The 27,783-nt window shown below is 36.0% G+C and overlaps 1 protein-coding gene across 2 annotated transcripts; it reads left to right on the plus strand.

The window, feature by feature from the left end:
• Positions 1-27,783, plus strand: ccdc57 (coiled-coil domain containing 57). Of its 2 annotated transcripts, none has more exons than XM_056470024.1 (20): positions 1-267; positions 2,022-2,480; positions 2,569-2,677; positions 4,900-5,001; positions 6,915-7,072; positions 7,155-7,229; positions 7,428-7,628; positions 8,020-8,178; positions 12,097-12,259; positions 13,914-14,036; positions 16,469-16,640; positions 17,795-17,992; positions 18,129-18,229; positions 18,353-18,553; positions 20,193-20,249; positions 20,573-20,795; positions 22,542-22,687; positions 22,966-23,094; positions 24,272-24,443; positions 27,509-27,783. In XM_056470024.1, exons 2-20 carry the CDS (start codon positions 2,083-2,085, stop codon positions 27,694-27,696), a joined length of 3,075 nt encoding a protein of 1,024 aa, XP_056325999.1. In that variant the 5' UTR covers positions 1-267; positions 2,022-2,082; the 3' UTR covers positions 27,697-27,783. The 2 variants fall into 2 exon arrangements, with proteins under 2 accessions (XP_056325999.1, XP_056326000.1); XM_056470025.1 differs by having other exon boundaries at positions 17,801-17,992.

Consider the following 27,783-nt stretch of genomic DNA (forward strand, 5'->3'; position numbering starts at 1 on the left):
CGCTTTGTGGTGGCGCAAAGCTTGAGCTTGTGCTATGCTGCTTTAGCTTGTTAGCTTAGCTGACCTTAGCATTCAACGAGAGCATTTTTAGACATGCAGCAAATTCATTTTAGTGTGTAACTGTCGTGTTTTGACGTTTGCAGAGTTTTCGTCACCCCTGTTTATGAATAAACACATAAAATAAAGCGTTTGTTCGCTGTGGCGTGAATGCTAACAAGAGGAAATGCATGCATTTTCATTCATGTTTGGGTTGATGTACACATTAAGGTAAATTAGGAACTTTTATCACTAAGTGAAATCAGTCGAATCATGTCAAAATACTTAAAAATTACTTGTTTATGTGCTTTTCTGCTTTTTGTTTTCGTATGCGAGCGTTAAAAATGGACCGTTCAGTTTTATTGTTGTTTATTTATGTTGTCATTATTATATTTATAAAACTTCAAATAGTATTTTTAGTTTTAGTTGTTTTAAGACGAACATAAATGAAAGTGAAAGCCAGAATATTAAATGTTATGTATGTATATTTACAGAGTAACGTTAATTCAGTTTACTGGGATTACTCGGTAATCCTCTTATGTAGATCATGTTCAAAAATGCAAATTTTAATATCTGGAAATGGACGTGTATGTCTTTGAAATTGAAGATACAAAGTTTGTAAAGAACTAAATTCTAAAAGGATATTAATATATATTTTTTATACTTCTTAAGTAACGGTAACATGCAATCTTTGGGGGAAGGCTTCAGTTTTCAATTCAATTCATGTTTATTTATATAGCGCTTTTACAATGTAGATTGTGTCAAAGCAGCTTAACATAGAATCTTAACATTTTGAACTGTCCCTATAACAAAGAAAGCAACAGATTGCAAAAGTCAGTAGATTTTATTAATAGGTGCCCCAGTCTCTGTGTAAACATATCGTATTGATGCTGCACCATTCTAGAGGATTCTCATGTAAACTGTCATTATGAGCCCACACTAGGCCTGCACAATATATTGTTTCAGCATCGATATCGCAGTTTGCGCATCTGCAATAGTCACATCGCAGGATCTGCAATGTTGTGTCTGAATCATAGTTGACTACAGAACACATGTGATTTGTAAAGTCACTGCTAAGTTTAACCATTGTAGAGTAAAAGTTTAGTATATAAAAATATATAAATATAATATAAAAGTATAAAGCCTGTGTTTTAATGCCTGTGACTGTGCATTTAAAGAAATTATGATGTTTGGAGGTGTAAAAAAAGATTAATTGTTTTTATTATTTATATGATTTATGAAAAAAAATCTTACTTAGAAATTTTGTCTCGTTTCTATTTCAAATAGCTGCATTTTACAGCAAAAAAAATAGACTAAAAATTGAATTTTTACGTACCCTATTGGCAGATCATTTCACTTGTTTTAACGGAAAAAAACTGATATTTCTTCTAAAGGTGAAAACAAAGTATTTTACTTGATATGATCTTAATCTTTAGAGCTAGTCAAACCATCTTGTAAAAACTGTATCGCAATATTTATTGCAGAAAAAATTAATATTGCAGTATGAGATTTTTCCAAATTTCATGCAGCCCTAGCCCACATTAGAAAATAGTTTACAGTTTGAATATTTTTCTTCAGAAAAGTAAATAGCCTATTTAATATATTAATATTAATTTTTTTTTATTTTGATAGTACACTTTATACATATTTCAAACTATAACTTTGTAACTATGTGCCAACTAACTTATTAGAGTGTTTAGGATTAGCAGATTGTTGCATTAGTGTTAGTAAAATAAGCTAACATGTAGTTGCAGAGATACTTATGGAATATCTATCAAAATAAAATGTTAGCAGAATTAGAGTTCTCTGGTTGAATAGACACAAATAGAAGGCAGCTAAATTTGCTTTCAGTCAATTACAAGATATGTCAATACTGGGTTTTGATTTATTTACATGAATACATAATAAATAAATGGCTTTATATTATATGTGGGTTTTCATTTAGCATGTGGTGGTCACTTTGTAATCACTTCATATGCTTACAGATTTGCTTAACAGGATGTCAAGACTTGCTGTCCCTGGTTGTTCAACATCTGCTTCATAACCATGCAGGAAGCTGTGGACCTGGAGTCCCAGCTGGCCTGTAAAGAAAGAGAATGGAAAGAACTTCAGGGTTTGCGGATCCGGCAACTGGAGACTGCTCTAAATGAAGCCACATCAGAGCTGTACGGCCAGAGAGAGCGTTTCCTCCGCTTGCGTGATGACTTTAAATATAATCTGCGTGTGTTGGAGGAAAGGGACAAAGAGCTGGAGCGTTATGATGCCATGGCAGCTCGTTCTCAGACGGAGGAGAGCGCGAGGCGGGAAGAGGTCAGTGAGCTTAGGATCGAGATAGCGAAACTTCAGAATGCCCTAGAGGAGCAGCGGAGAGCGAAGGAGGACATCGAAGTGCAATTTCAGAAAAGAGGAGTTGATCTTAGAGTCAAAGTGGAAAAAGTGCAGAGGTGTGACCTTGTTTCCTCATCTAGGTTCTTTTCTAAATTGAGTATTTGTTTTGAATTTTGATGACATTTGTTCTTTTTTAATTTTTAGCAAAATGGAAAGTGAGATTCAGAAGCTAAGAGAGGAGAATGAAAAATTGAGACGGGATCTCCAGCGACGAATTAGAGAATCTGATGGAGAGCTGGCACTGCAGAGACAGGTACAAACAAGATTATTTACATGTTTTGTGAATGGGCAATAAGACTAGAATATTATTTCACAAAATCTTTAGTGTATTGATATAGTGTTGAAATGGTATTGTAATAGTTTTATTAACCACAAAAAAAGAAAAATTCAACAGAACAAAGATAGAAAATTCATTTTTTAGGTACAATATTTTCTTTTTGTGGTGTTTCCCAGTGTTGGGTTGCGGCTGGAAGGGCATCCGCTGCATAAAACATGTGCTGGATATGTTGGCGGTTCATTCCCCTGTGGCAACCCCTGATTAATAAAGGGACTAAGCTGAAAAGACGATGAATGAGTGAATGAATTTTCTTTTTGTATGTAGCAAGAAATATTCCATTGATGGCTGTCATTTTAATTATGTTAATGCACAGGTGGCCATGGATTATTCCACTTATACCATGGTAATTTGCCAGCGTCAACAATTAAAGCTGTTATTGAAATTATAATCTGATGTTGTGCGTATTTTTAAATGAAAGCAGCATAATTTTTATAGAAGGGTGAGGAACTTACTGGAACTACATCTGCGTTAAATGTTATTGCACACATTTCAGCCAATCAAAATTGAGCATTATAGCCAGAGTAAGTAGCAGCGGCAAATCGACAAATTACCATTCATTTTAATGGAGAGTGCGCGACCTCCATCTACGCAAGCGACCATTGGCGACCAGGTGGGTGTGTCTTTCGACAAAGTTGAGAATCCTTCAACTTTATGCAAATGAGGAGCGACTTTCTTGAGCGACAGCCAATAGGAGCACCAGTAGAGCTCATGTGATCCTCTCTCCGCTTACTCAGAAGCAGGTTGCATTCTCCATGCTGTAGACCTATACAGACCTGCGTTTGCAGCAGGTCGCCATCCAGAGCGACAGGCAGCTACAAAGTCGCTGCTAGTGTAAATGAGGCATAAGATGGTACAAATGTATGGATCCAGTACACATATACATCATATATTCTCTCAGCTATTTACTTAACCTTAAAAGATTGACTGTCTGTGTTTGTGAATGCTTCAAACAATGGCTATTTTGAAGATTTGAATTGATTTTTGCAGAGTTCACCATTGCATTATATTTACATAAATTTTTCATTATTGCTTCAAAATGTCATTAATTTGAACTAGTCAAGTATACAGTAGTCAACATTCGAAGTGAATCAAAAATGTGTTCAAAATTGTCCTATTATATGAGTGGGTGGTGTTCAATAGTTTTAGGACATTTTTGATGAAAGGCAATGATTCCCTTCAAATGTTGACTACTGTATATTTGCAACATAAATGATACAGCAAAGCCTGATGACAGACATATATTGTCATACTGATGAGCCCTGTGTTGTTTATAGAACACATTTGTTGTGTTCACAATCAAAACTAGCTTGCAGGAGCACAACACAATAAAACACAGCTATATTTAACTTGACACACAGCAACACTGCTAATGGCAGAAGACGCTTAATAAACACTTAGGAAAAAAACAAGATGTAGCTAAATAGCCAAAGATGTCAAAGTGCACATGGATGACTACACGCTTAAAATACTGACACAAAATTCAAATGAAAACATATTTATATATAAATATATATATATATATATATATATATATATATATATATATATATATATATATATATATATATATATATATATATATATATATATATATATATATTTATATATATATATATATATTTATATATATATATATATATATATTGACCTCATTAACTAGACAACTAGACTAACAAAATCTGAATCAGTATTATCTTATTAGTCACATTTTATAGCTATGTTTCTGTTCTTGGCGTAAAAATGAATCTACAAAATGGATGTCCTGGGATTAATGCCAGGGCATTGTATGTTTTTTAAAATAAACCTACTGACCTAAAAGGGTTCCAGCTGGCAGGAGTTTCTTAGTTGCTGAGCTGGGTAAACTAATCGCTAAAGCAATCCTCACTTCACTCTGTAAAGTAAAATGATAAGGCCGTGAAGGATCACAGATAATGTCGCTGAACCAAAGCTATTTATGCTGTGGCGCATTCAGGTCAGTTCAAAAATAGGTCATTGTTCAGTGTTGTTGTCACTTGACTTTTGACATTTGTGTGTCGTTATGGCAGGAGAATGTGAGAGTAGCATTGACAAAAATTGATTTATGAAACAAAGTAAAAGTGTCATTTATATAAAGCACTGTCTATTGTGATCCTCCACAGGAAATGATGGCAGATTTTGATAGTGAGATCAGAAAACGGGAGCATGAATTTCATTTGAAGCTGGATGAATTGAACAGCCTGCTTCTCTCCTGTGAGCTCAAAGTAAGATCCAAATTCTTTTTAACCTTTTGCAAACTTTGTGTTGCAAGTGCCATTTAGACCAGACTTTTTTACTTGAAGGCCCACTTATTCAATATGTGTAGATCCCTCCTCATTAACTTAATACATAATTCATCAGGTTGTACTGTACATACGAGATGTAGAATTCAACACTCAAGACATACTCATATTCATTAAAAGGGGAAAAAACTTGTGACTTGTGTAAGAATATTTTGATGATAAAACATATTTTAATAGAATGTGTATTTTTAAATGATTTCGAGAATGTTTTTATTCAGGAAATATTTTAAGGGAAATGTCTTTTTTTTATATATTAAACTATTTATCATTAAACTAAAAGATTATATATGACTCTTTTCAGTGTTGTTGTTGTTGTTATTTGTATGGGGTCTTTTGTCTTTTGTTTATTAAGAAACTGATATGATTGTAACTGTATTGTTATACAGTCGAAGTCAGAATTATTAGCCCCCCTTTGATTTTTCTTTTCTTTTTTGAAATATTTCCCAAATGATGATTAACAGAGCAAGGAAATTTTCACAGTATGTCTGATAATATTTATTCTTCTGGAGAAAGTCTTATTTGTTTTATTTCGACTAGAATAAAAGCAGTTTTCAATTTTTTCAAAACCAATTTAAGGTCAAAATTATTTGCCGCTTTAAGCTATTTTTTTTTGATAGTCTACAGAACAAACCATCATTATTCAATAACTTATAGCTTACTGTTTATTCTTTCCCCAATTTCTGTTTAACGGAGAGATTTTTTCAACACATTTCTAAACATAATAGTTTTAATAACTCATCTCTAATAACTGATTTATTTTCTCTTTGCCATGATGACAGTAATTAATATTTTACTAGATATTTTTCAAGACACTTCTATATAGCTTAAAGTGACATTTAAAGGCTTAACTAGGTTAATTAGGTTAACTAGGCAGGTTAGGGTAATTAGGCAAGTTATTGTATAATGATGGTTTGTTCTGAAGACTATCGAAAAAAAAATAAGCTTAAAGGGGTTAATAATTTTCACCTTAAAATGGTTTAAAAAAAATAAAAAACTGCTTTTATTCTAGCCAAAATAAAACAAATAAAACTTTCTCCAGAAGAAAAAAATTATCTAAAATACTGTGAAAATTACCTTGCTCTGTTAAAAATAATTTGGGAAATATAAAAAAATAATAATAATCAAAGGGGGGCTAATAATTCTGACTCGACTGTATTACAACTGTATAAATACCAACATTTTTCAGAATATATTATGTGTGTTCACAACAGAAAGAAACTAATACAGATGTGGAGGTTTAAATCATGACAGAATTTTTATTGTGGTGTAAATAATTGACTGACAATGAGGCCTGGACTCATAGCTGAGAACCAGTGCTTTAGATACTTTATGTGACCAAAAGTATGTGTACAAAGCGAATGTCCACACAAATTATGAATTGGAATGTTGACCATGAGCAAGGACCCGTTATCCGAAGGTCATGACTGAACTCGTACTCATATCTGAATAGCAGCACATTCTTACAGCAGGTTTCTTGATAATTTTTGAAAGCCCTCCTCGGAAGAATAGAAGCTGTTAGGATGCATATTGTAGATCTGGGTGGCACGGTGGCTCAGTGGTTAGCACTGTCACTTCATGGCAGGAAGGTCGCTGGTTTAAGTCCGGCTGGGCCAGTTGGCATTTCTGTGTGGAGTTTGCATGTTCTCTTCTTGTTTGCGTGGGTTTTCTCCTGGTGCTCCGGTTTCCAACACTGTAGGTGCACTGTAGGTGAATTGAATAAACTAAATTGTTGGAAGTGTATGAGTGTGTGAATGAGTATGTATGGGTGTTTCCCAATTCTGTTTTGCGGCTTGAATTAATTAATAAATAATTAATTTCTGAATTAAACTGTCCAGGAAAAACTATTGAACAAAGAGCTAGAGGTCCATGCCAAAGCACACAGCCAGGCAACTGAAGCCCTGCAGGCCTCTGAGGAACTTTACCAGCAGGCTCAAAAAGAGATCCAGCACAGAGACTGGGATCTAAAAAACACCACCGCCATGAAAGACTCCAGGTAAACTGACAGATTAATACTGGTCAAGAATGTTTTTTTGTTTAATTAAGGATATCATAAGATTGCAATTACTGTTTTATAGGATAAAAGAGCTTGAGGGAACACTGAAACAGCTAGAAAACAACTATAAAAAAGAGCAGGAAGTCTACGACAGGAAGTAAGTAGCACTACATGTGGAATATATCAAGAACCCAATCTAGTCAAATTAAATAATTAACATTCATTAAGAGCAACTAACATGCGTTTGAGATCCTTACGGTGGTTAAGTCTTTCCTTGATATGATAATATGCACTCTGGTTACTCTGGGTAGGGCATGATATCTTGCTTCAATGTTTTGAAATTTGATATATGCAGGCATGCAGAGCTGGAACGAAGGTCTCGGGAGAGCAAAGATGCATTGGACCTCTTGAGAGAAGCTCATGCCAGGGATCTCCAAGAGGAGAGGGAGAAATCCTCAGAATTGCAAGCCCAACTGGACAGGACGATCCTGGAGCAGGAGAGGAGAGAAAGAACCCATACAGATGACCTGGAACATAGAGCCCAGCAGATACAAGAGTAAGACAGCTCAGAAATTTGTCAATGGCGTATATTATCTCATAACTATATGCATTTTTTGTGTGTGTGTGAAATGTTAAATGGTCCATCTGTGTGTTTAGAAGGCAGTGCATTACCCGTGACGCCTGCTGATGACTAAATTAGTGTAAATACATTTTGAGGAAATGTGTGGGTGTCTCTGAGAATAGCTTTCTGAGCATTAGTATTACATAACCTGTTTAAAATTCAAGACCTCAAGGTAACAAATGCTCCTAAATTTTCTGTGCTTATATATTTGTAACAACACGGATGCTAGATTCATCTGTAATCAATCAAAAGCCTCGACTTGCGTTTGTACCACTGTTGTTGCCAGATCCTCATTAGATCTGAACCTCTTTTTTTGATACCGAAGGCTCAGAGCACAGCTGGAAACAACTCGATCTGGCTGGGATACTTACATCATGCAGGTCTCCAAAGAAAAGGTTGCCAAGGATACAGAGCTGTTTTCTGCAGGGGAGAGAGAGGCCAAAGTGAGAGCAGAGCTGGAAAGGTGTAAAGAGGATATAGAAAGGTGAGGGGTCACAGGATGAATGACTGCATACCTTTTGCACAACATTTAGATTGTTTTACTGTCAATAGAGATGCTTTAAATTCTGGATTTCAATTTTAATATACAAGTTCAATATTTAGTTGTTATGGCCAATAGTCATTAAAGGGTCCTGTACCAAGGTTATTATAGTTAACGAAAAGGAACGAAAAAATTAAAACTAGAATTTACAAACATTTTCGCTAACTGAAATAAAAAATTTTAAAAGTTTTTTAAAAACTAGAACTGAAACAGTATTGTTTACATACAAAACTAACTGAAACTAACTAAAATTATAGCAAAAACATCCTTGGTTTTCGTTTTTGTAAATGTGTTTAATATATAAGCTTTTAAGAAGAAAATGTATTTACTTCACGATGCCAGTTTTACGCCTGGTGTTTGAGCCGTACAGCACATCGGAGTCTGTAATCCTGCTGCCATTGACCAGATCAAGCCAGTCCTCCTCCAGTCAGTGCTCATTGTTGCTCTCGCGACAAAAACAACGACTGGACATGACAGCAGCACGGTGACAGCATTAAATACGACCCGAACATAAATACTAATTTAACACATTTGTATCCAGTAATGGGTTTTATTTCCGTGTTAGTGATCCTAATGATCCTCGCGAATGAATCATTATTTTTAACCGGATCTTCTAAGTAAACTGGTTGAACTAGTTCACCAAATCGAACTGTATCATTTGAAACGATTTGCGTCTAAAAAAATTATAATAAAAATGCTAATTGTCATGAACAAACTGAAAAAAGCCCCCAGAGGTAAAGAAGGCATGGAGGTAATGGTTTTTATATGAAAAAATAATTTTTGGAACATTTTAATCCTTTATTTTTTTTCATACATAAAGATATTTGTGTATTGTACATCCTGTGTGTATTAAGCGTTTGAACTTGCATGGGCGCATAACTAACACGCTTTGTGCTGGACTTTAGACCAGCTTTCAGTTGGTCAATGGCTCAGTATATTTCAATTCCTCAAAATAGCAACGCGCCAACAATGCGCCTTAACACACCTACTTAATAGACCAGAAGTCCACAAAGTGGTACAAATGGATTTACTGTTTAAACAACGTGGTGCAAAACGTGAAAATTAGGGTTGCGCTGGTCTGAAAATAGCAACAAATCACGTCAAACACATCTTTCACCCTATTGCGCTGGGTATATGATAGGGCCAATTGACTTTATGATGTTCTGGCTATTCTAACAGCTTTTTTTGTGTTGGGACAAGACAGACACACATCCTCTTCCAGGCAAATTCATAACACTGGACTTTCTAACCTACTGCCCTTTCTTATAGCCTCATGCTATTTTCTGAAGCTCAACAAAAGTGAGTTTGGCCTATGTGTGCTACCTCTTTTTTTTTCGGCACAAATCCTATAAATTACAAGTAGATTAGTAGACTTTTTTCCCACTGCTAACAGTTATTTTTTTTTAAATGGGATTGTGCTCTCATACTAATTTGCCCTGTTTAATTAGTATTGCCATATATGATACAAGTAAAATGTATAAATCGCAATTATAATGTACTATAAAAGGATGCTGGATATGTATGTCTTAAAAATGTAATTTGCTGTGATTTAAATTCACTTTATGTTGGGATTTCTGTTTAGGTACAGGCACATTTGTGACCATTGACCACAAAACCAATCATAAGGGTCATGTTTTGGAAGTTGAGATTTATAGATCACCTAAGTAAATAGGTTTTCCATCTATGTTTACTTTGTGAGGATAACAAACTATTTGAGATACAATTAGAAAATATGCAACCTATTTGAAAACAAACTGAAATACTGAGATTGAAGATCAAGATCCAGTTTCGATTTACAGTGCTATACTTAGGAATTTTTGAGTTGCATGAGGCTAGAGAGACATATTTATGGAGAATATTTCTGGTCACTGCCAAAAAGGCTATTACACCTAAATGGCTTCTGCTAACCCCTCAGACTTTAGAAGATTGGAAAGCAATTGTTGTAGAAATATGGAAGATGGAAACTTTTACTTTATTTCTAAAACTAAAAAACAGAAATGGGCTATTCTATGGAGCAAATGGAAAGAGTATTTGAACTTTCGAGATCAGTGCTGATCTATGTATGTATGTATGCATGCGTGTATGTGCATATAATATTGTATGTAACCATGCAAGACCACTCTTACAATGTTCTTTACCCTGCTGTTTTTGTTCAATATTTATAGTTTATTTTATTTTTTCTCCTCCTTCTTAAGTTGTATTATAAACTCTCGGATATTGTAAGTTATATTTTGAAGTAAAAAAAAAAATTATTAATAAAAAAAAAAAGAAATACTGAGAAAATTACCAATAAATGATCAAAATAAGGTGCTTGTTTAAAAATTACAGTAGGAGACTTACAAAATAACTTCATGAAACATGATATTTAATTAATATTAGTTTTTTGGTTTAGCCTCATATTTACTTTAAAGTCTGTGTGAACCATAGACTGTAAAATATAGGTGTGAACCAGAAGTTGCCGAGACATTTATTTCAGTATGTTGATGTACTTCCAACTGAAGCTGAATATTGAGTAGGTGACGGGGCTTCCTTTTTATGCATCATTCCTTCATATCAAACTAATAGTAAGAGGGGTGTGGTTAAGAATATCGTGGCTGAAGCTTCCATAGATATATACACTAGATATCGCATACGGACCCTGAGCATGCGTCAATAGCGCTGCCACATTTGTACAGTGCTCCCAGGACAAAAGTCATTCAACCGCACAATGTGAAGATGCTGGACTTTAGCGCTGTGTACGAGTGTAGTAACGAGCAAACAAAGCACAAAGGCAGAACATTTCATAGGTAAGATTTAATTTTTTACGTTTTTATGTTACAAACATTTGTGCTCAACAAGTATTGATGATAATACAGTCACTTACTGCCCTGACCATAAGGCAAAGTAGCACCAACTCACACTAAATACTAGGCTTATGCTAGTTTGGTTGAATAAAATCAGCAAACAATGTAAATGAAATATGACAACAAGAGGCTGCAGTCATAGAAACTTGTATTATTGTCGGCTAAGTCAGTGTTTCCCAACCCTGTTCCTGGAGGCACACCAGCAGTACATATTTTGGATGTCTCCCTTATCTGACTCACTCTTTTCAGGTTGTGGAGTCTCTTCTAATGCTCTGATGAGTTGATTCAGGTGTGTTTAATTAGGGAGAGGCTGAAAATGTGTACTGTTGATGTGCCTTCAGGAACAGGGTTGAGAAACACTGGGCTAAGTGAATGAGTCGTTCATAACGAGGATTCATTCTCAAACGAATCTCTTCGTTAGAATTAGAAGTGAAAGCAGGAGAGGGATTGGATCAGGACATGGATTAGATCAAATTTAACAGGGAGGGAGGATAATAAATTTCCATGCACACAAACACACACACTCTTTGTCAGCAGTGCTGTCACTTATCCATCAATATAGAAAAGTGATGTAAAATTATAATTTTCGTAATTTAAAAAAATATTTGCATACTGACCACCGGGAAAACTCCAGATATCATAGATATATGTATATATGTGTATATATCTCTGGCTCTGGATGGCCAGTCCTCCACTGCACCTTGGTCCCACATTCATTTCAAAGGAGCGCTACCCTGTACTAAAATGGTGGCTCTATTGATGCATTCCTTCCAATAGACAACAATAGCGTAGGCAACATCTAATGTAAATATCTATGTTCAAACTGACATCAACAGAGAAGGACTGTCACTCCAAACGCAGAAGCTAATGATCAGACTTTGATTGAAGATTACAAAAGCAATTTTTTCATTTGCACGGATTAATTGTTCACCAAAAAAACAATGTGCGCTACCAAAATAATCATTGTACATTTTGATTTTACACAGGCTTTAAACAAAAAAAATTGTATTTTTGTTAGGTACAAGCAGCAGGTGTCAAGTGGTCTGCAGAGGGAACAGGCACTGGAGCAGAAGAGGGTTCAGCTGGAGTTGGACTGGGAGAGACGCTGTGAGGATGTGCGTTCTGAGCACTACCTGAGGAGTGAGGAGATCATCCAAAACCTTACTCAGGCCAGAGATCAGGTGAGCCACTGCATAGTCAGGAACCTTAAAATAAAATGTTATAAACAAATGTAAGAAAATGCAAATGCACTCTATACACTATCTGACAAAAGTCTTGCGCCTATCCAAGTTTTAGGAACAACAAATAATAACATGACTTCTAGTTGATCATTTGGTATTAGAAGTGACTTATATGAATGGCAAAGACCTCTAGATTATGCTTATTTTACCAAAATAAAATATGATCATGCCTTGATTTTTAATTATTTAATTAGGACCGTAAGGCCTGACTTTGCTCAGACAAAAGTCTTGTCATTTAACAGAACTAATGTACAGTATAGAATATAAAGTCATAGTGCAGTGGAAAAAGAATTAATACTGTGTATGACTCCTATGAGCTTGGAAGACTGCATCCATACATCTCTGCAATGACTCATTCTCGAGTACTCTCAAATACTCTTCCCGAGGCCCTCAGACTATGCAGAGTCACTGATTCGATCCAAGACCAACGACGAGATGATCCCAAGGTTTGGGAGCAGCTACTGTGATGGTCATGGAAGAGTGGAGAACATGAGACTGATTCCTGTGACGCTCCAGAGACAGACGAGTCTTCGCTGAGGCCAGCTTCCAGCCTCCGCCACTGAGACTGCAGCTCTGCACAAGACGTTTGGCCAGCGGAGAAATTAAAATGGTCCTGCCCAACTGAGCCTGGTTTCTCTCAAGGTTTTTTTTCTTCACTTTCGCCTTTAGTGAAGTTTTTTTTCCCTCTCCGCTGTCGCCACTGGCTTGCATGGTTCGGGATCTGTAGAGTTGCGCATCGTTGGATTTGCTCTTCAGTGTTTGGACTCTCAGTAGTGATTATTAAACCACACTGAACTGAGCTCAACTGAACTGAACTTAAACACTACAAACTGAATTACACTGTTCCTATTTACTATGACCTTTTATGTGAAGCTGCTTTGACACAATCTACATTGTATAAGCGCTATACAAATAAAGGTGAATTGAATTGAATTGAACTCAGATAACTTATTAATAAAGTCATCTGCAATGGCAGGGCTGCCAGAGTTCATCAAGATTCTTTGGATTCATCTTCAGTGCCTCTTCCTTCATCTTTCCCCTAGACATGCTCGATAATGTTCATGTCTGGTGACTGGGCTGGCCAATCCTGGAGCACCTTGACCTTCTTTGCTTTCAGGAACTTTGATGTGGAGGCTGAAGTATGAGAAGGAGCGCTATCCTGCTGAAGAATTTGCCCTTTGCTGTGGTTTGTAATGTATTGGGCAGCACAAATGTCTTGATACCTCAGGCTATTGATGTTGCCATCCATTCTTCAGATCTCTCGTACACCCCCATATTGAATGTAACCCCAAATCATGATTTTTTCCTTCACCAAACTTGACTGATTTCTTTGAGAATCTTGGGTCCATGTGGGTTCCAATAGGTCTTCTGCAGTATTTGTGATGATTGGGATGCAGTTCAACAGATGATTCATCGGAAAAATCAACCTTCTGACACTTTTTCAAATGAACATCTAGAAGTCAAGTTATTGACACCTGGCACTATATATATAAACACTATATTTACTGATATGTGTCCCACAATGCCCTGTACTTTGATTTCTGTATGAGATTGTAAAGGTATTATGTTTTACATTTTGGGTATCTGTCATAAGGTGACTGCTGAGTTAAGAGAGAAGGAACGTGAGTTGCAGGAGACGATGACACTGCTGCAAAGTGTCACTGTGGAGCGAGATCAGGCTCTGTGTGGAAACAAACCAGCACTAACTGGATTTCAGGTTAGACCACACGCAGCTTTCTCATTTACACCAGTCAGAATGAAAGTTAATGCCGTAAAGGAACCGGTTACTATTTAGAATCAGCTTTAGCATTTGGAAAAAGAAAAGAAAGTGGTGTGATGACAGCTAAAGATCTGCTGGGGACCCTGTCCAACAATTCTCTGGGTTTCCTGCCAAGTGTCTGAAGAGTAAGAGTCACACTGCACATGAAGCAAGTCATCTGACCCTGAGTTGCCCCTGAGAGATTGTCTGTCTAGTTCCTTGGAAAATGAAGGTTAAATTACAGCTTTAATAACACAGCAGACATTATATATATGTCCACAATGTTCCATTTATTTAATATATAACTTGTTCTTCTACTCATTTAGTAAAGCATTAGATGGAATCCAGTGGGTGTATTGCTATTACAGCCATTTTTAAATGATACATCAAATTTAACTGAGAATAAAAAAGTGCTTTGAATGTTCATGTCTTCCCTTTCAGCTGTTTCATAGGTCATTTGTTAAGAAACATTTAAAGGAACACTACACTTTTTGGAAATATGCACATTTTACAAGTCACCTAGTGTTAAACAGATGAGTTTGTAACATTTTTGGAAGAGTAGATCTCTGAGTCTGCCCGGAAAACTTTTAGCTTATCCTAGCATAGATTATTAAATCGAATCAGATTAGCATTTCACTCAAAAAAATGTAAAAAGTGTGAACAGACTGACAGAAAATTAAAAGTTTCTATTTTCTAGGCTAATATGGCTAAGAACTGTACTCTCATTTAAGCAATGATTATAATTAAAAAAAAAAAAAAAAAAGATGCTAATGGTCTTATCCAATTCCATGACCTACACTTACCGGCCACTTTATTAGGTACACCTGTCCAACAGCTCGTTAGCGCAAATTTCTGATCAGTCAAATCACATGGCAGCAGCTCAATACATTTAGGCAAGCAGACATGGTCAAGACGATCTGCTGCAGTTCAAACCGAGCATCTGAATGGGGAAGAAAGGTGATTTAAGTGACTATAAACATGGCATGGTTGTTGGTGCCAGATTGGCTGGTCTGGGTATTTCAGAAACTGCTGATCTTCTGGGATTTTAACGCACAACCATCTCTAGGGTTTACAGAGAATGGTCTGAAAAAGAGAAAATATCCAGTGAGCGGCAGTTCTGTGGGCGCAAATGCCTTGTTGATGCCAGAGGTCAGAGGAGAATGGCCAGACTGGTTCAAGCTTATAGAAAGGCTACAGTAACTTAAATAATCACTTGTTACAACCGAGGTATGCAAAAAAGCATCTCTGAACGCACAACCTTGCGGTGGATGGGCTACAGCAGCAGAAGACCACACCGGGTGCCACTCTGGTCAGCTAAGAACAGGAAATTAAGGCTACAATTCACACAGGCTCACCAAAATTGGACAACAAAAGATTGGAAAAACGTAGCCTGGTCTGATGAGTCTCGATTTCTGTTGCGACATTTGGATGGTCGGGTCAGAATTTGGCATCAACAACATGAAAGCATGGATCCATCCTGCCTTGTGTCAACGGTTCACGCTGGTAGTGGTGGTGTAATGGTGTGCGGGATAGATTCTTGGCACACTTTGGGCCCATTAGTACCAATTAAGCATCAAGTCAACGCCACAGCCTACCTGAGTATTGTACTGTACTCTGTACACTCTGTACACTGTACTCAAATGGCCTCCACAGTCACCAGATTTCAATCCAATAGAGCACCTTTGAGATGTGGTGGAACTGGAGATTCGCATCATGGATGAATCGGCAGCAACTGCGTGATGCTGTCATCTCAATATGGACCAAAATCTCAGAGGAATATTTTCAGTACCTCGTTGAATCGATGCCACGAAGGATTAAGTCAGTTGAAGGCAAAAGGGGGTCCAACCCGGTACTAGTAAGGTGTACCTAATTAAGTGACCTGAGTGTATGCTAAGCTAAGCTAAAAGTGCTTCCACCAGTCCCGGTAATGACCTGAATAGTTAAAAAAATGTTAAAACAATACAGTTTACCTCAAGAGTATTTGTACCTATAAATGCACCTATATCTGAAAAAAGTGTAGTGTTTCTTTAAGAGACTCTAAATAGCTTGCCAGCAGAAGATGCTTGGCCACAAACAGAATGTTACTAAAAAAGTTCACAATCTCCCTGGACATTTCGTGCAAGGAAAAGCTGTATCCATTTATTCGGCACAGCATGACTGGTCTTGCGTATGAGCACTTTAAATTGCCAGCTGGCATTTTGTCTGGTGACCATAGCCTGACCGTAAACTAATGCCATGTTTTTTTAGCACCCATATTATTGTGTTCAGTCCTGCTATATCTTGTTGACTGATTACAAATTCAGATCTTTAAAAGTGGGTTATCATGCCACAATCTTATATCTCCACCTAGTGGCAGCTGATTGGCTTATACACTACCATCATTTTAACAGACATCTGTAATAGAAGGCAGCAGTTTTCCATCAGAAGAGATCAGGAGACTCCAGCAGCAGAACAACACTCTAAAAGCAGTGGTGACTGAAATGAGGAAAGAGATGGAGATCCTGAGCAAACAGAGGCTTGCAGCTCCAAGACAGACCACAAATCCAGAGCCCAGCACTGCAGGTACAACCAGAACAAGAGGAAAACATATTTACGACATATATTCCCCAATTCTCCTACACTATACTGTGAAATTTATCCATCACAAATGTAATGCATACTTTAAAAGTAATTAGATTTGAGGTGTGCTAAAGATTAGTTAGGAAATTATTGTTAGGATTAGTATTTTTAAAAGACATTCTGTGCTAAAGAGGCTAAAAAAATACTTGTATTGATTAGAGTTCACCTTTACATTGTTCTTTACTTTGCTGTTCTTGTTTAATTATTATTTTTCTTTTAATTTTTATCCTTTAAATGTAATATTTCAGGTTTTATAAGTTACAAAATTGTATTTTGAACTGTTCAGAAAGTCCAATGTACAATTTTTTCTTATTAATAATTATATAATTCATTCATAAGTCTGTATTGTAACATGTTGACTCCCTTGACACACAAAAAAGTTTTTTAAAATCTTAAATATTTTTGCAGCAATATGCTTCAGAAGCCATCCACATTCCTGAAAGCGTTGTTTAGATTATTAGAATATTTCAATAAAATTTCTACTAAATTATATAAAATGGTAGTTATTATTAGAATATTTAAAATGTGCTGAATTCTGTCCTTTCAATAGTATAATAAACACAAACCAAAATAGTGTAAAATAAATAAACACAAAAATGAAAACAGTAGTTAAGAAAGCATCTGATCATAGACTTACAATTAACTGGTAACTTTTCCACAGATTATTTAATTATAAAGACACTTAAATATATATTTTTGACACTATAAGCTTTGTAAATCGGGCTATATAAGAATATACTTTTCATTGAACCTATTTTCCTTATGAGACACTACGACTTTACAGTATATTACAGGTTCCAGGCAGAAACATCCATAGTCCTTCACATAAAAAATTGTGTACAGTCTTTTATAGGCAGTCTTTAAAGTTTAGTTGCATGTAGTTCACACATTGGAACAACAAAAGGAAATTAATACATGAATTTAATTACAAATAGCCACTTTAAATATAAAAGGAAATATGTGCCCAGCATAAATCACCCTCCAGTAAAGCTTTTACAGTGGATGTCCATTACTGCTAGGATACTGCAATTGTATTACCTTCATTTCTGTTAGAACATTAAACCTCCATCCTGTTTTTTGACAGCGATTTGTCTCAGTTTCAGGGTCTACAGACTACACTAAAGCTTTAGAGAAAGAGATTCAGGAGCTGAAGGCCAAATGTCGAGATCTTGTGGAGCGTTTAGAGGAGTCTTCCAAGACTGTCAACCCTTCCATCAATCCTACCCCTGCGTTTCCTGTTTCTCCGGACAATGCTTACCTTCAGAACCACATTAGATCACTTAATGAGACCATAGGTGACTGCAAAAATTTTACCCACTCACACATGGACATGTTGTTTGGTGATTGTAATAAAATGCTGGAGCTCAAGAGGTAAAGATGAAGTGAAATTTTAGTAGTAGCGTAGTGTCCTGAAGAAGTGTTTATTTGCAGGTGGGCTACGAGTGGAGAAAGTTGCCAATGCCGCTGCTTTAAAGAAACAGGAAGTGAGGCTGGCTCATTTGGAGTCAACTGTGGAACAGCTTACCCAGCAGGTAAAGTTGAACATTTAGTTGACCACTTAGTGTACCGTACACATGATGTGAAAATCTAGAATATCTTTGTGTTTGTGTTTTCATGACTGTATATGAGCTGTGATTTATTCCTCATTCCTCCAGTGTCACTCAAAACATATGGAGAACGAGAGCTTGCGTTTAGAGCTGGCCAATCACAAGAGGGCAGCAGCGGCTGAAGAAGCAAGGCTTAAACAGAGAGCGGGGGCTGCTGAGCTGGAGCTGAAAGAAGTGAGACGGGAAGCAGAAGAATACCAGAAAGGCAGTTTGCTCCACAACCTGGAGACTGTTGCTCTTGGAAACCAGGCAAGTGTTAAGGTCAAGAGAAATCAAAAGAAAGATTTTTAGATGCTAGTATCAGTGTTCATCTTAAGGATACAGTTGAAGTCAGAATTATTAGCCCCCTGTATATTTTTCCCCAGTTTCTGTTTAACAGAAAGAAGATTTTTTTCAACACATTTCTAAACATAATAGTTTTAATAACTCATTTCTAATAACTGATTTCTTTTATCTTTACCATGATGACAGTAATTAATATTTTACTAGATATTTTTCATACAGCTTAAAGTGACATTTAAAGGCTTAACTAGGTTAATTAGGTTAACTAGGCAGGTTAGGGTAATTAGGCAAGTTATTGTATAACGATGGTTTGTTCTATAGACTATTTATAATAAAATAAATAAATATATATATTATCTTAAGGGGGCTAATAATATTGACCTTAAAAAGGTTTAAAATTAAAAACTGCTTTTATTCTAGCTGAAATATAACAAATAAGACTTTCTCCAGAAGAAAAAATATTATAGCAAATACTGTAAAAAATTCCTTGCTCTGTTAAACATTCATTTTCTTTTCGGCTTAGTCCCTTTAATCATCAGGGCTCGCCACAGCGGAATCAGCTGCCAACTTATCTAGGATATGTTTTATGCAGCGGATCCCCTTTCAGCTGCAACCCAGTAGTGGGAAACACCCATACACACTCATTCACACACATACACTACGGCCAATGTACTTTTTCAATTTACCTATAGCGCATGTCTTTGGACTGCAAACATGGGGAGAACATGCAAACTCCACACAGAAATGCCAACTGACCCAGCCGGGACTCGAACAAGCAACCTTCTTGCTGTGAAGCGACAGTGCTAACCACTGAGCCACGATGCTGCCCCTTCTGTTAAACATTATTTGGAAAATATTTGAAAAAGAATAAAAAAATTCATATGAGGGCTAATAGTTCTGACTTCAGCTGTATCTATGAGCTAGTGTTCTCCAAAACATAAACAAATAAAGCTTGCAGTTTGTCACTTACACTTAAATAGATCATATTTTTTTGTCATCTCATACTATAGTTTTTCATCAAACACTCAAAATTGATGTTTGCTGTTTGTTCAAACTATTTATTAAAATTGAGTTTTTTGGGGACAACTTAATTGTCTTGTTTAGTCCACTTAAATTTGTGAAAACTAATGAGTTAACTTAATTCCTTCATGGGCATGAACACAAATCGATTGTGTAAAACATAATTTCATAAAAAACTGCATTTTTACAGTGAATCTTGTCACCAATCAAATGCTCTCTGGTATCTGACGTTCCGCCCTCTTCAAGATGCTTCTCGTTTGCTTTTCATTTGATGCGCTTCAGCTTAACCACTCTCACTGGCAAAGCTTTGATAAAATGAAACACCATTGGTGGGTTTTTTTAAAGGGAAGGGGCTACTATGTATCTCACTCTATTTTCATGTTTTAATTAAAATTCCGTCCCACATCGAAGTAAAATGCACATGTTAAAGGACAGTACCTTTAAGTATACTGAATTTAAATGTAAATAATATTTTATAATAGATACAAAAATACCATCATCATTTCTCCCTCATCGAGACAGAATGATTAATATATTTCTTAATTACAATTTGTTTTTATTAAACTACAATTATATTTGTGGCCAGGTGTCAGCACTGAAGGTTGACCTTGCAAGCAGGAGAGAGCCAATTTTCCTTAATCAGGTACAACACTGCATTTAATTACTTAGTGCACCATTATAAAGAGAGGGAGAGAGCACTATGGGAAAAAAATAATAGTTTCTCTGGAATTACAAAATACAGTTTTGTGTTTGAAATTTTTATTTTGTAAACTACTGATGACATTTCTCGTCAATTTAAAATATATTTTCATTTAGAGCATTTTTTTCATAAAAAAATTGACGTTTCTAAATGCTTATATATCTTTTTAGAAATAAATATTAGTTCTGTAATATTCTACTTCTGACATTAATTGTATTTTAATAAAAAGTATGTTTTATGCTTACAATTTTTTTCTGTTATTCAAGAGTGAGATGGTAAAGCAGCTTCAGGAGGAGAACCTGTCCCTCAGAAAGCAGCTTGTGCTTCAGCACAGCTCATCCAGATGGAGTGCCAGTGGGGACATTTCTCTGCTTCAGTCAAAGCTCAAACTGGCTGCACGTATGATCTCTGGCCTTAGTCAGGACAAACAGCAACTCATTGAAATGGGCAACAGGCTGCGGGCTCAGCTCATAGAAGCAGGCCTGGACGGTTGGTAGTGCTTTTGGTACTTGGTTGCAATAGTATTTTTTTCCAAATATATTTACATTTTGAACTATTTTAAATTCTATACATATAAATTCTATTATATCTTCTATCATATATACATTTACTATTTTAAATAATATAAGGAGATCAAAAGAAATATAAAGAACCCCCTTTTGGTTGTTAGTGAAAGGGCACATGGGGTTAACTCCAGTAATTCACCTCTCATTGTTATGTTGGTGCCCCATCACAATGGACTGATCCATGTTTGTACCAGGGGATTAAAGAAGACTTAATATGATTCTCAATAGAGAGCCTACACTTATTTCCCCCGGAAATTCTCCATTCTTTGTTTGTTTTGTCTTGTTTTAATTTGGTCCATGTTATACAACTCAATGAGAAGTCATTCAATGGTAAATCATCACTGAAAAACACATACAAATATGTTTAACTTTTACATTACATTCTTTTACATTTTAAACACTTTCTACGTTTACTTTTACGTTCTAAAATGCTAATAAAAATTAAATGTAAACTAAAGAGTTTTTTATATAAATAATTTTATAATATAACTAATTTTTAAAACTAATATTTAAAGGGTTAGTTTACCCAAAAATTACAAATTAGTCATGATTTACTCGCACTTTACTTAATTTAAACATTTCTGAGTCTTGTTCCTCTGTTGAAGACAAAAGAAGATATTTTGAAAAATGCTGACAACCTGTAACTATTGACTTCCACAGTATTTGCTTTTCCTACTATGGAAGTCAATAGTAACAGGTTTTTATCTTTCTTCAAAATATCTTCTTTTGTGTTTAATATAAAAAAGAAACTTACACTCAAACAATTAAACGATTACAAATTACAGTTTACTGCTTGTTCAATCTACTTATTTAAAATGAGCTGAACATAATTCTCAAGTTTGTTTTGAGGACAACTTAATTATGTTCAATCTACTGAAATTTCTAAACTAAATTTAATCAATTTGTCTTGAGATATCATGAAGTAATTATGTGGGATCCAGCATTTTGACCGCATATAAAGGTTTGAAACCACAGTAAATTTTCTTTTTTGTGCGAACTATCCCTTTATTGTAAGTGAATTTAATATCAGTACTTTTAATTTGAAAACAAGCAGCTTTATCCCAATTGGGTATATGTACATGGCCTTTTAATTTCAGCCAGCCAGCCTCAGCGCTTCCGGTGAACTGTCTTTCCATTATAAAATTAGCAAGTTTAAGGTCTGGTTTCTTTAAAAATCAGGGATCCTCACTGCCTGATAGAAATACAATTTAAAGTGGGTCTCAGACCGGACATGAAACACTGCATTAAATTCCGTTTCCCCCAGCCATGTCTTTAAAATATGACAGTTTATTTTACCCCAGTATTTCCAATGGAGTTTCTGCGCTCGCCTGCTGATCCTGACTGTGCAAGCGTCTACACAGAATTTCATCTCGATTTACGCTTGAACAACTAAATGAATGCCTAAGTCTATTTAACTGAATGTATTGTAATTACATTACAACATCAATGCTGTAAAAGGAACCTTATGAAATTGAAAATAGTAACATTAAGCTTTCCCCGGAAGTTTATCATTGGCTGAAAAACACAAGCTGTGCATATAGCCCATTACTGCAGAAATGCTGGAAATATTGGGAAGCTTATAAAAAGGACCCATTACAGCCAGATGCATTTTGAGTTAGGTATTTTGAGCTTGTGTTTTTATACAAAAATATTGTTTTCTTTTTCCCAGTTGCACGACACTCAAAGATCATTCTTAAACCAAACGAGCCAGAGCCCAATCTGGCAGAAAAAGACCCATCTCAACCAGAGCACGGGGTTCAGCCAAACAGCCGCTTATCTACCCTGGAACAGCTGCAGTACCAGCTAACCACTCAGGTGAGTCCTGCAGGAAAAAGACTTTATCCAATCAAAGCTTGCATGCTGTATTGATACAGTCACATCATGTATTTCATCATATTAATCAGCTTTGGCTTGTGTAAATGTACTGACGTGTAGATTTAAAGACACTTTATGCAATGTTATTCTTTGCCAAGGCCTCTGAAACATGGCAGAGGTCAACGATCACTCTTTTGTCAGATGCCATGGAGATGCATGGTCGATTATTATCACGCATGCATAAAATTTGAATACATATGTTTTTAATCTTACTCTAGGAGCTACAGTATGCACAGAGAGATCAAAATAAGAAAACGGCAATTATAGTCCGTCCTCAGTTCTCTGAGAGTGAGAGTTCAGATAAACACAGAACCACCAACCCATGGGAGCCATCAGTCCGAGTCCAGGTACATCTTCAGCCCATAAACAATTCATATATTATATACATAGATGGTACTATAACATCTTCAACAATTATACAGTAAATACATTCCATACAAAGGTGGTTGCTATAACATTTCCACATCATATAAAGCAAATTCTAAACATAAACTTGAATTGTGAGGGGGATAAGCTAGCTTTACCACAAATAGCATATTTGCTAATAGGTTGCTAGCACATTTTAATGATTTAGCACATTGTTAACGTTTTACTTACATGATTTAACAGGTGGTAACATGACATAGCACACTGCAAGTAAATTTAATCAGATAAGTAACAGGTTGCTTGTATGACTTGGCCCACTACTAGCATATTTTATTACATAGCCTAGGTAACAGGTTCCTAAAGGTAAAATTTAACACAATGCTTGCATGTTTCATTCAGTCTATTATAATATAGCACAATTCTACCATGTTTCATTCAGTTGTAGTATAATTTAGCACACTGTTAGCATATTTCATCACATAACAGCTTGCTAGTATAATTTAGCATACTGCTAATATATTTAATCACATAAGTAACAGGTTGCTAGTATAATTTAGCACAATGCTAGAATATTTCATCACATAGGTAGGCCTAACAGGTTTCTAGTAAAATTTAGCACAATGCGAGCATGTTTCATTCAGTTTCTAGTATAATTTAGCACACTGCTAGTATATTTAATTACATAAGTAACAGGTTGCTAGTGTGACTTGGCACACTGCTAGCATATTTCATCACATATGTAACAGGTTCCTTGTCAAATTTAACATACTGCTAGTATATTTAATAACATAAGTAACAGATTGCTAGTATGACTTGGCACACTGCTAGCATATTTCATCACATATGTAACAGGTTGCTAGTAAAATTTAGCACACTGCTACCATATTTCTTCACATAGGTAACAAGTTGCTAGTAAAATTTACCACAATGCTAGTATGTTTTCATCAGGTTGCTAGCATGATTTGCCATGCTGCTAACATTTTATCAAATAGGTAGTATGTTTCTAGCATGATATTTGTAGTTTACCTTGACACTGCTAGTATGTTTTATGATGTTAGCATTTATTTGAAATATGTTGTTTATAGCCTAATGTTATTTGTTGAAGCTAACATGTCTCAGTGTTTTAACTCCTTCCTTTTTCTCTGTTCCATCCTGAAGTCTGTGAGCAGTAAAGAAAACACTCCGCCACAACAGAATAAGCCTGAAGCTCTGGTTCGGCACCACATTCTGTCATCTATAAGCACTGATGAGTCCCTTCAGAAAGTGTGGCAAATGTTGGATCAAGGTTTGAGTTCCTCTGTGTTCTCTCCAAGTGACAGTGAGGACAAAGGTGAGCAGAAAAGTAATACAACAGCCACTACAGTCTTAAGTCAAACCATCCATATTCAAATACATACATGTTTTGCTTTTGCTAGACTTAATAGGCCATTTAACTTTAGGAATATACTAGGTAGTTAACCAGAAATATATCTCACATGTTGCACAAGTCGTTCCTTTTAGCCATGCATAACCGATAACTCCACAATTTCTTCTGCGTATGAAATTTCATCACTTGATTTGTCAAGAATTGCTCTGTGAATTGGGGGAATCATGATAGAGCTGCATGATTGGACTCAAGGCCAAAGGATAGTTGCCCAATCTATAATCATAATGCTGATTAGACCATAGAGCTGTTTTACTCTTGTGACTTTTATAGACAGTGTCGTATACTGGCATTAAACAAAACCTCATCTTGGCAGGTCTGAATGAAAAGGCTCTATGCAGGCACATTATCTAGTGTTAGTTCTATAGATCCAATACTTTGTCTTGAAGTAACATTCCTTGGATTTTAGTTTTTTTAATGACTTGACCACATTAGGTTGGTGCATCAGTTTCATCACACACAGATGAAGCTATTTAGACAAGAGGTAAAATGTCTTCAATAAACTCAAACAAAGTCCAGCTGCTTTGATTAAAAATATACCAGGCGTGATTTCTATCCCTTTGTACCCTGGGCAGACTTTTGCATCATTTAAAAACCTTGGCACTGAAACAGGTACTTGCCACGCTGACTGGCATTGACGTGCTGTGTGTCTAGGAGTTAGACCAATAAGAAGCCTTGAGCTCAGTCAAACATGCAACCAGAAGCTGGGTTTCAGCATTGCTACATCATTTAGTCCAAAAATCAAGTGATATTTACTTAGTGAGCATTTCAGCAAGAGCCATGTGCTAAAACAAAATGATTTAAAATGTTGCACATCTGAATGAAAGAGACAGAGCGAGTGTGTGTGATTGTAGGCTGCACAATATATTGTTTTATCATCGATATCACAATGGAATCATTGGCAATAGTCACATCACAGGATATGCAATGTTGAGTTTGTATTAGAATGAATTATTTTCATGTGTTTTTAGGCCTGTGACTAAATATTGATTATCAGGCATAAGAAATTGTACAGTTTGTAACTTTAATGACAATTAATTTTATTGAATTATTTTTATTATTCAATTACTGTACCTGAATAATGTTAGATTCAGAATATTGTATTTATTAGATTTTTTTTTATTTTATACAGATGCACTCCAATACAGAATCATCCCAATCAATATAAAATTATACATTTTTCCAAATTGAGATATTCAAGTCACCTGGTGAAATTTTATTTATATCACAATAGATCCATTCATTCATTCAACCACTGAGCCACTGTGTCGCCCCATCACAGTATTTATTGCAGAAAAAATAAATATCACAATTTTAGATATTTGCAATGTCGTGCAGCCCTAGTGTGTGTGGACAACAGTTTTAGAGCAACTTTGATGAAAGGTTTTGAACCACTTCAAATGTTGATTAATGTATGTATATATATATATATATTAACACACACACATCACATATACATTTCATATTTTCATTTCATATTATCCTCATTTGTAAGTCGCTTTGGATAAAAGCATCTGCTAAATGTAAATGTAAATATACATAGTATGTGTGCATGTTAATATACACTAATCGTCCACTTTATTAGGTAAACCTTACTAGTAACGGGTTGAACCCCCTTTTGCCTTCAGAACTGCCTTAATCCTTTGTGGCATACATTCAACAATGTCCTGAAAATATTCCCCAGAAATTTTGATCCATATTGACATGATAGCATCACGCAGTTGCTGCAGATGTGTCGGCTGCACATCCATGATGCAAATCTCCCGTTCCACCACATCGCAAAAGTGCTCTATTGGATTGAGGTCTGGTGACTGTGAAGGCCATTTGAGTACAGTGAACTTATTGTCATGTGCAAGAAACCAGTCTGAGATGATTCAAGCTTTATGACATGGTGTGTTATCCTGCTGGAAGTAGCCATCAGAAGATGGGTACACTGTGGTCTCATGGGCATGGACAAGGTCAGCAACAATACTCAGGTAGGCTGTGGCGTTGACACGATGCTCAGTTGGTACTAATGGGCCCAAAGTGTGCCAAGAAAATATCCGCCACACAATTACACTACCACCACCAGCCTGAACCGTTGATACAGGGCAGGATGGATCCATGCTTTCATGTTGTTGATGCCAAATTCTGACCTGACCATCCGAATGTTGCAACAGAAATCGAGACTCATCAGACCAGGCAACGTTTTTCCAATCTTCTATTGTCCAATTTTAGTGAGCCTGTGCCAATTGTTTCCTGTTCTTAGGAGTGGCACCCGGTGTTGTCTTCAACTGCTGTAGCCCATCCGCCCTTAAGGTTGGATGTGTTGTGTATTCAGAGATGCTCTTCTGCATACCTCAGTTGTAACGAGTGGTTTTTTGAGTTACTGTTGCCTTTCTATCTTGTCCATTCTCCTCTGACCTCTGGCATCAACAAGGCATTTCATCACTGGATATTTTCTCTTTTTCGTACCATTCTCTGTAAACCCTAGAGATTGTTGTGCGTGAAAATCCCAGTAGATCAGCGGTTTCTGAAATGCTCAGACCAGCCCGTCTGGCACCAACAACCATGTTCAGTCACTTAAAAATTGGCTTTGAAGTGCAGCAGGTTGTAGTTGCTGCCATGTGATTGGCTGATTAGAAACTTGCGTTAGCGAGCAGTTGGACAGGTGTACCTAATAAAGTGGCCGGTGAGTGTACATTTATTTTTGAATAACCGATGAACTTGTAACATATGAAATGTGTATTAAAATCGTTTACATAAATCATTTGAATAGACATTTTAAAATAATGTAATTGGTTTATTTACAGAAAGTTTTTTTTCCACTTTCACTCTTTTTAAAGTGCTTTTTCCAAGTCATTAAAAGTGATGCTTCATAGCTACAGGGACCAAACCAATGACTTTCTGATTACCGCTAGTAACTTTCACTCTACCACATGGACTGACATTTATATATAATTACTTAAACTGTTATTTTATTGTGCTTTTAGGTAGAGTTTCTACAGCTGACAGAGGATCAGATATTACTCAGCCTCCAGCTCCACTGGTCAGCGTGGAGGGCATGAAAGCATCACTCCAGGAGAAGAAGAAACAGAGCCGAACAGCATCTGTACCTGCTAAAAAGACACTTCCTCCTGGAAAACACGCTAAGATTCGAAATTACAATATCAAAGACTGAAATGATGCATTATTTTAGCTATGTTGCTTTTCATTTGTTCATTTTCTATCATGCTTTTTTATTTTAATAAATTATTGCCTAATTTGA

The sequence above is a fragment of the Danio aesculapii genome, chromosome 12, assembly GCF_903798145.1.
Source record: "Danio aesculapii chromosome 12, fDanAes4.1, whole genome shotgun sequence".
Classification (NCBI taxonomy): Eukaryota; Metazoa; Chordata; class Actinopteri; order Cypriniformes; family Danionidae; genus Danio; species Danio aesculapii.

Coding starts and splice junctions, on each gene's coding strand:
- ccdc57 (XM_056470024.1), top strand. CDS start 2,083: ATGCAGGAAGCTGTGGACCTGGAGTCCCAGCTGGCCTGTAAAGAAAGA. Junction 8,179..12,096: donor TGTAAAGAGGATATAGAAAG/GTGAGGGGTCAC, acceptor TATTTTTGTTAG/GTACAAGCAGCAGGTGTCAA. Junction 18,230..18,352: donor TGGAACAGCTTACCCAGCAG/GTAAAGTTGAAC, acceptor TCATTCCTCCAG/TGTCACTCAAAACATATGGA.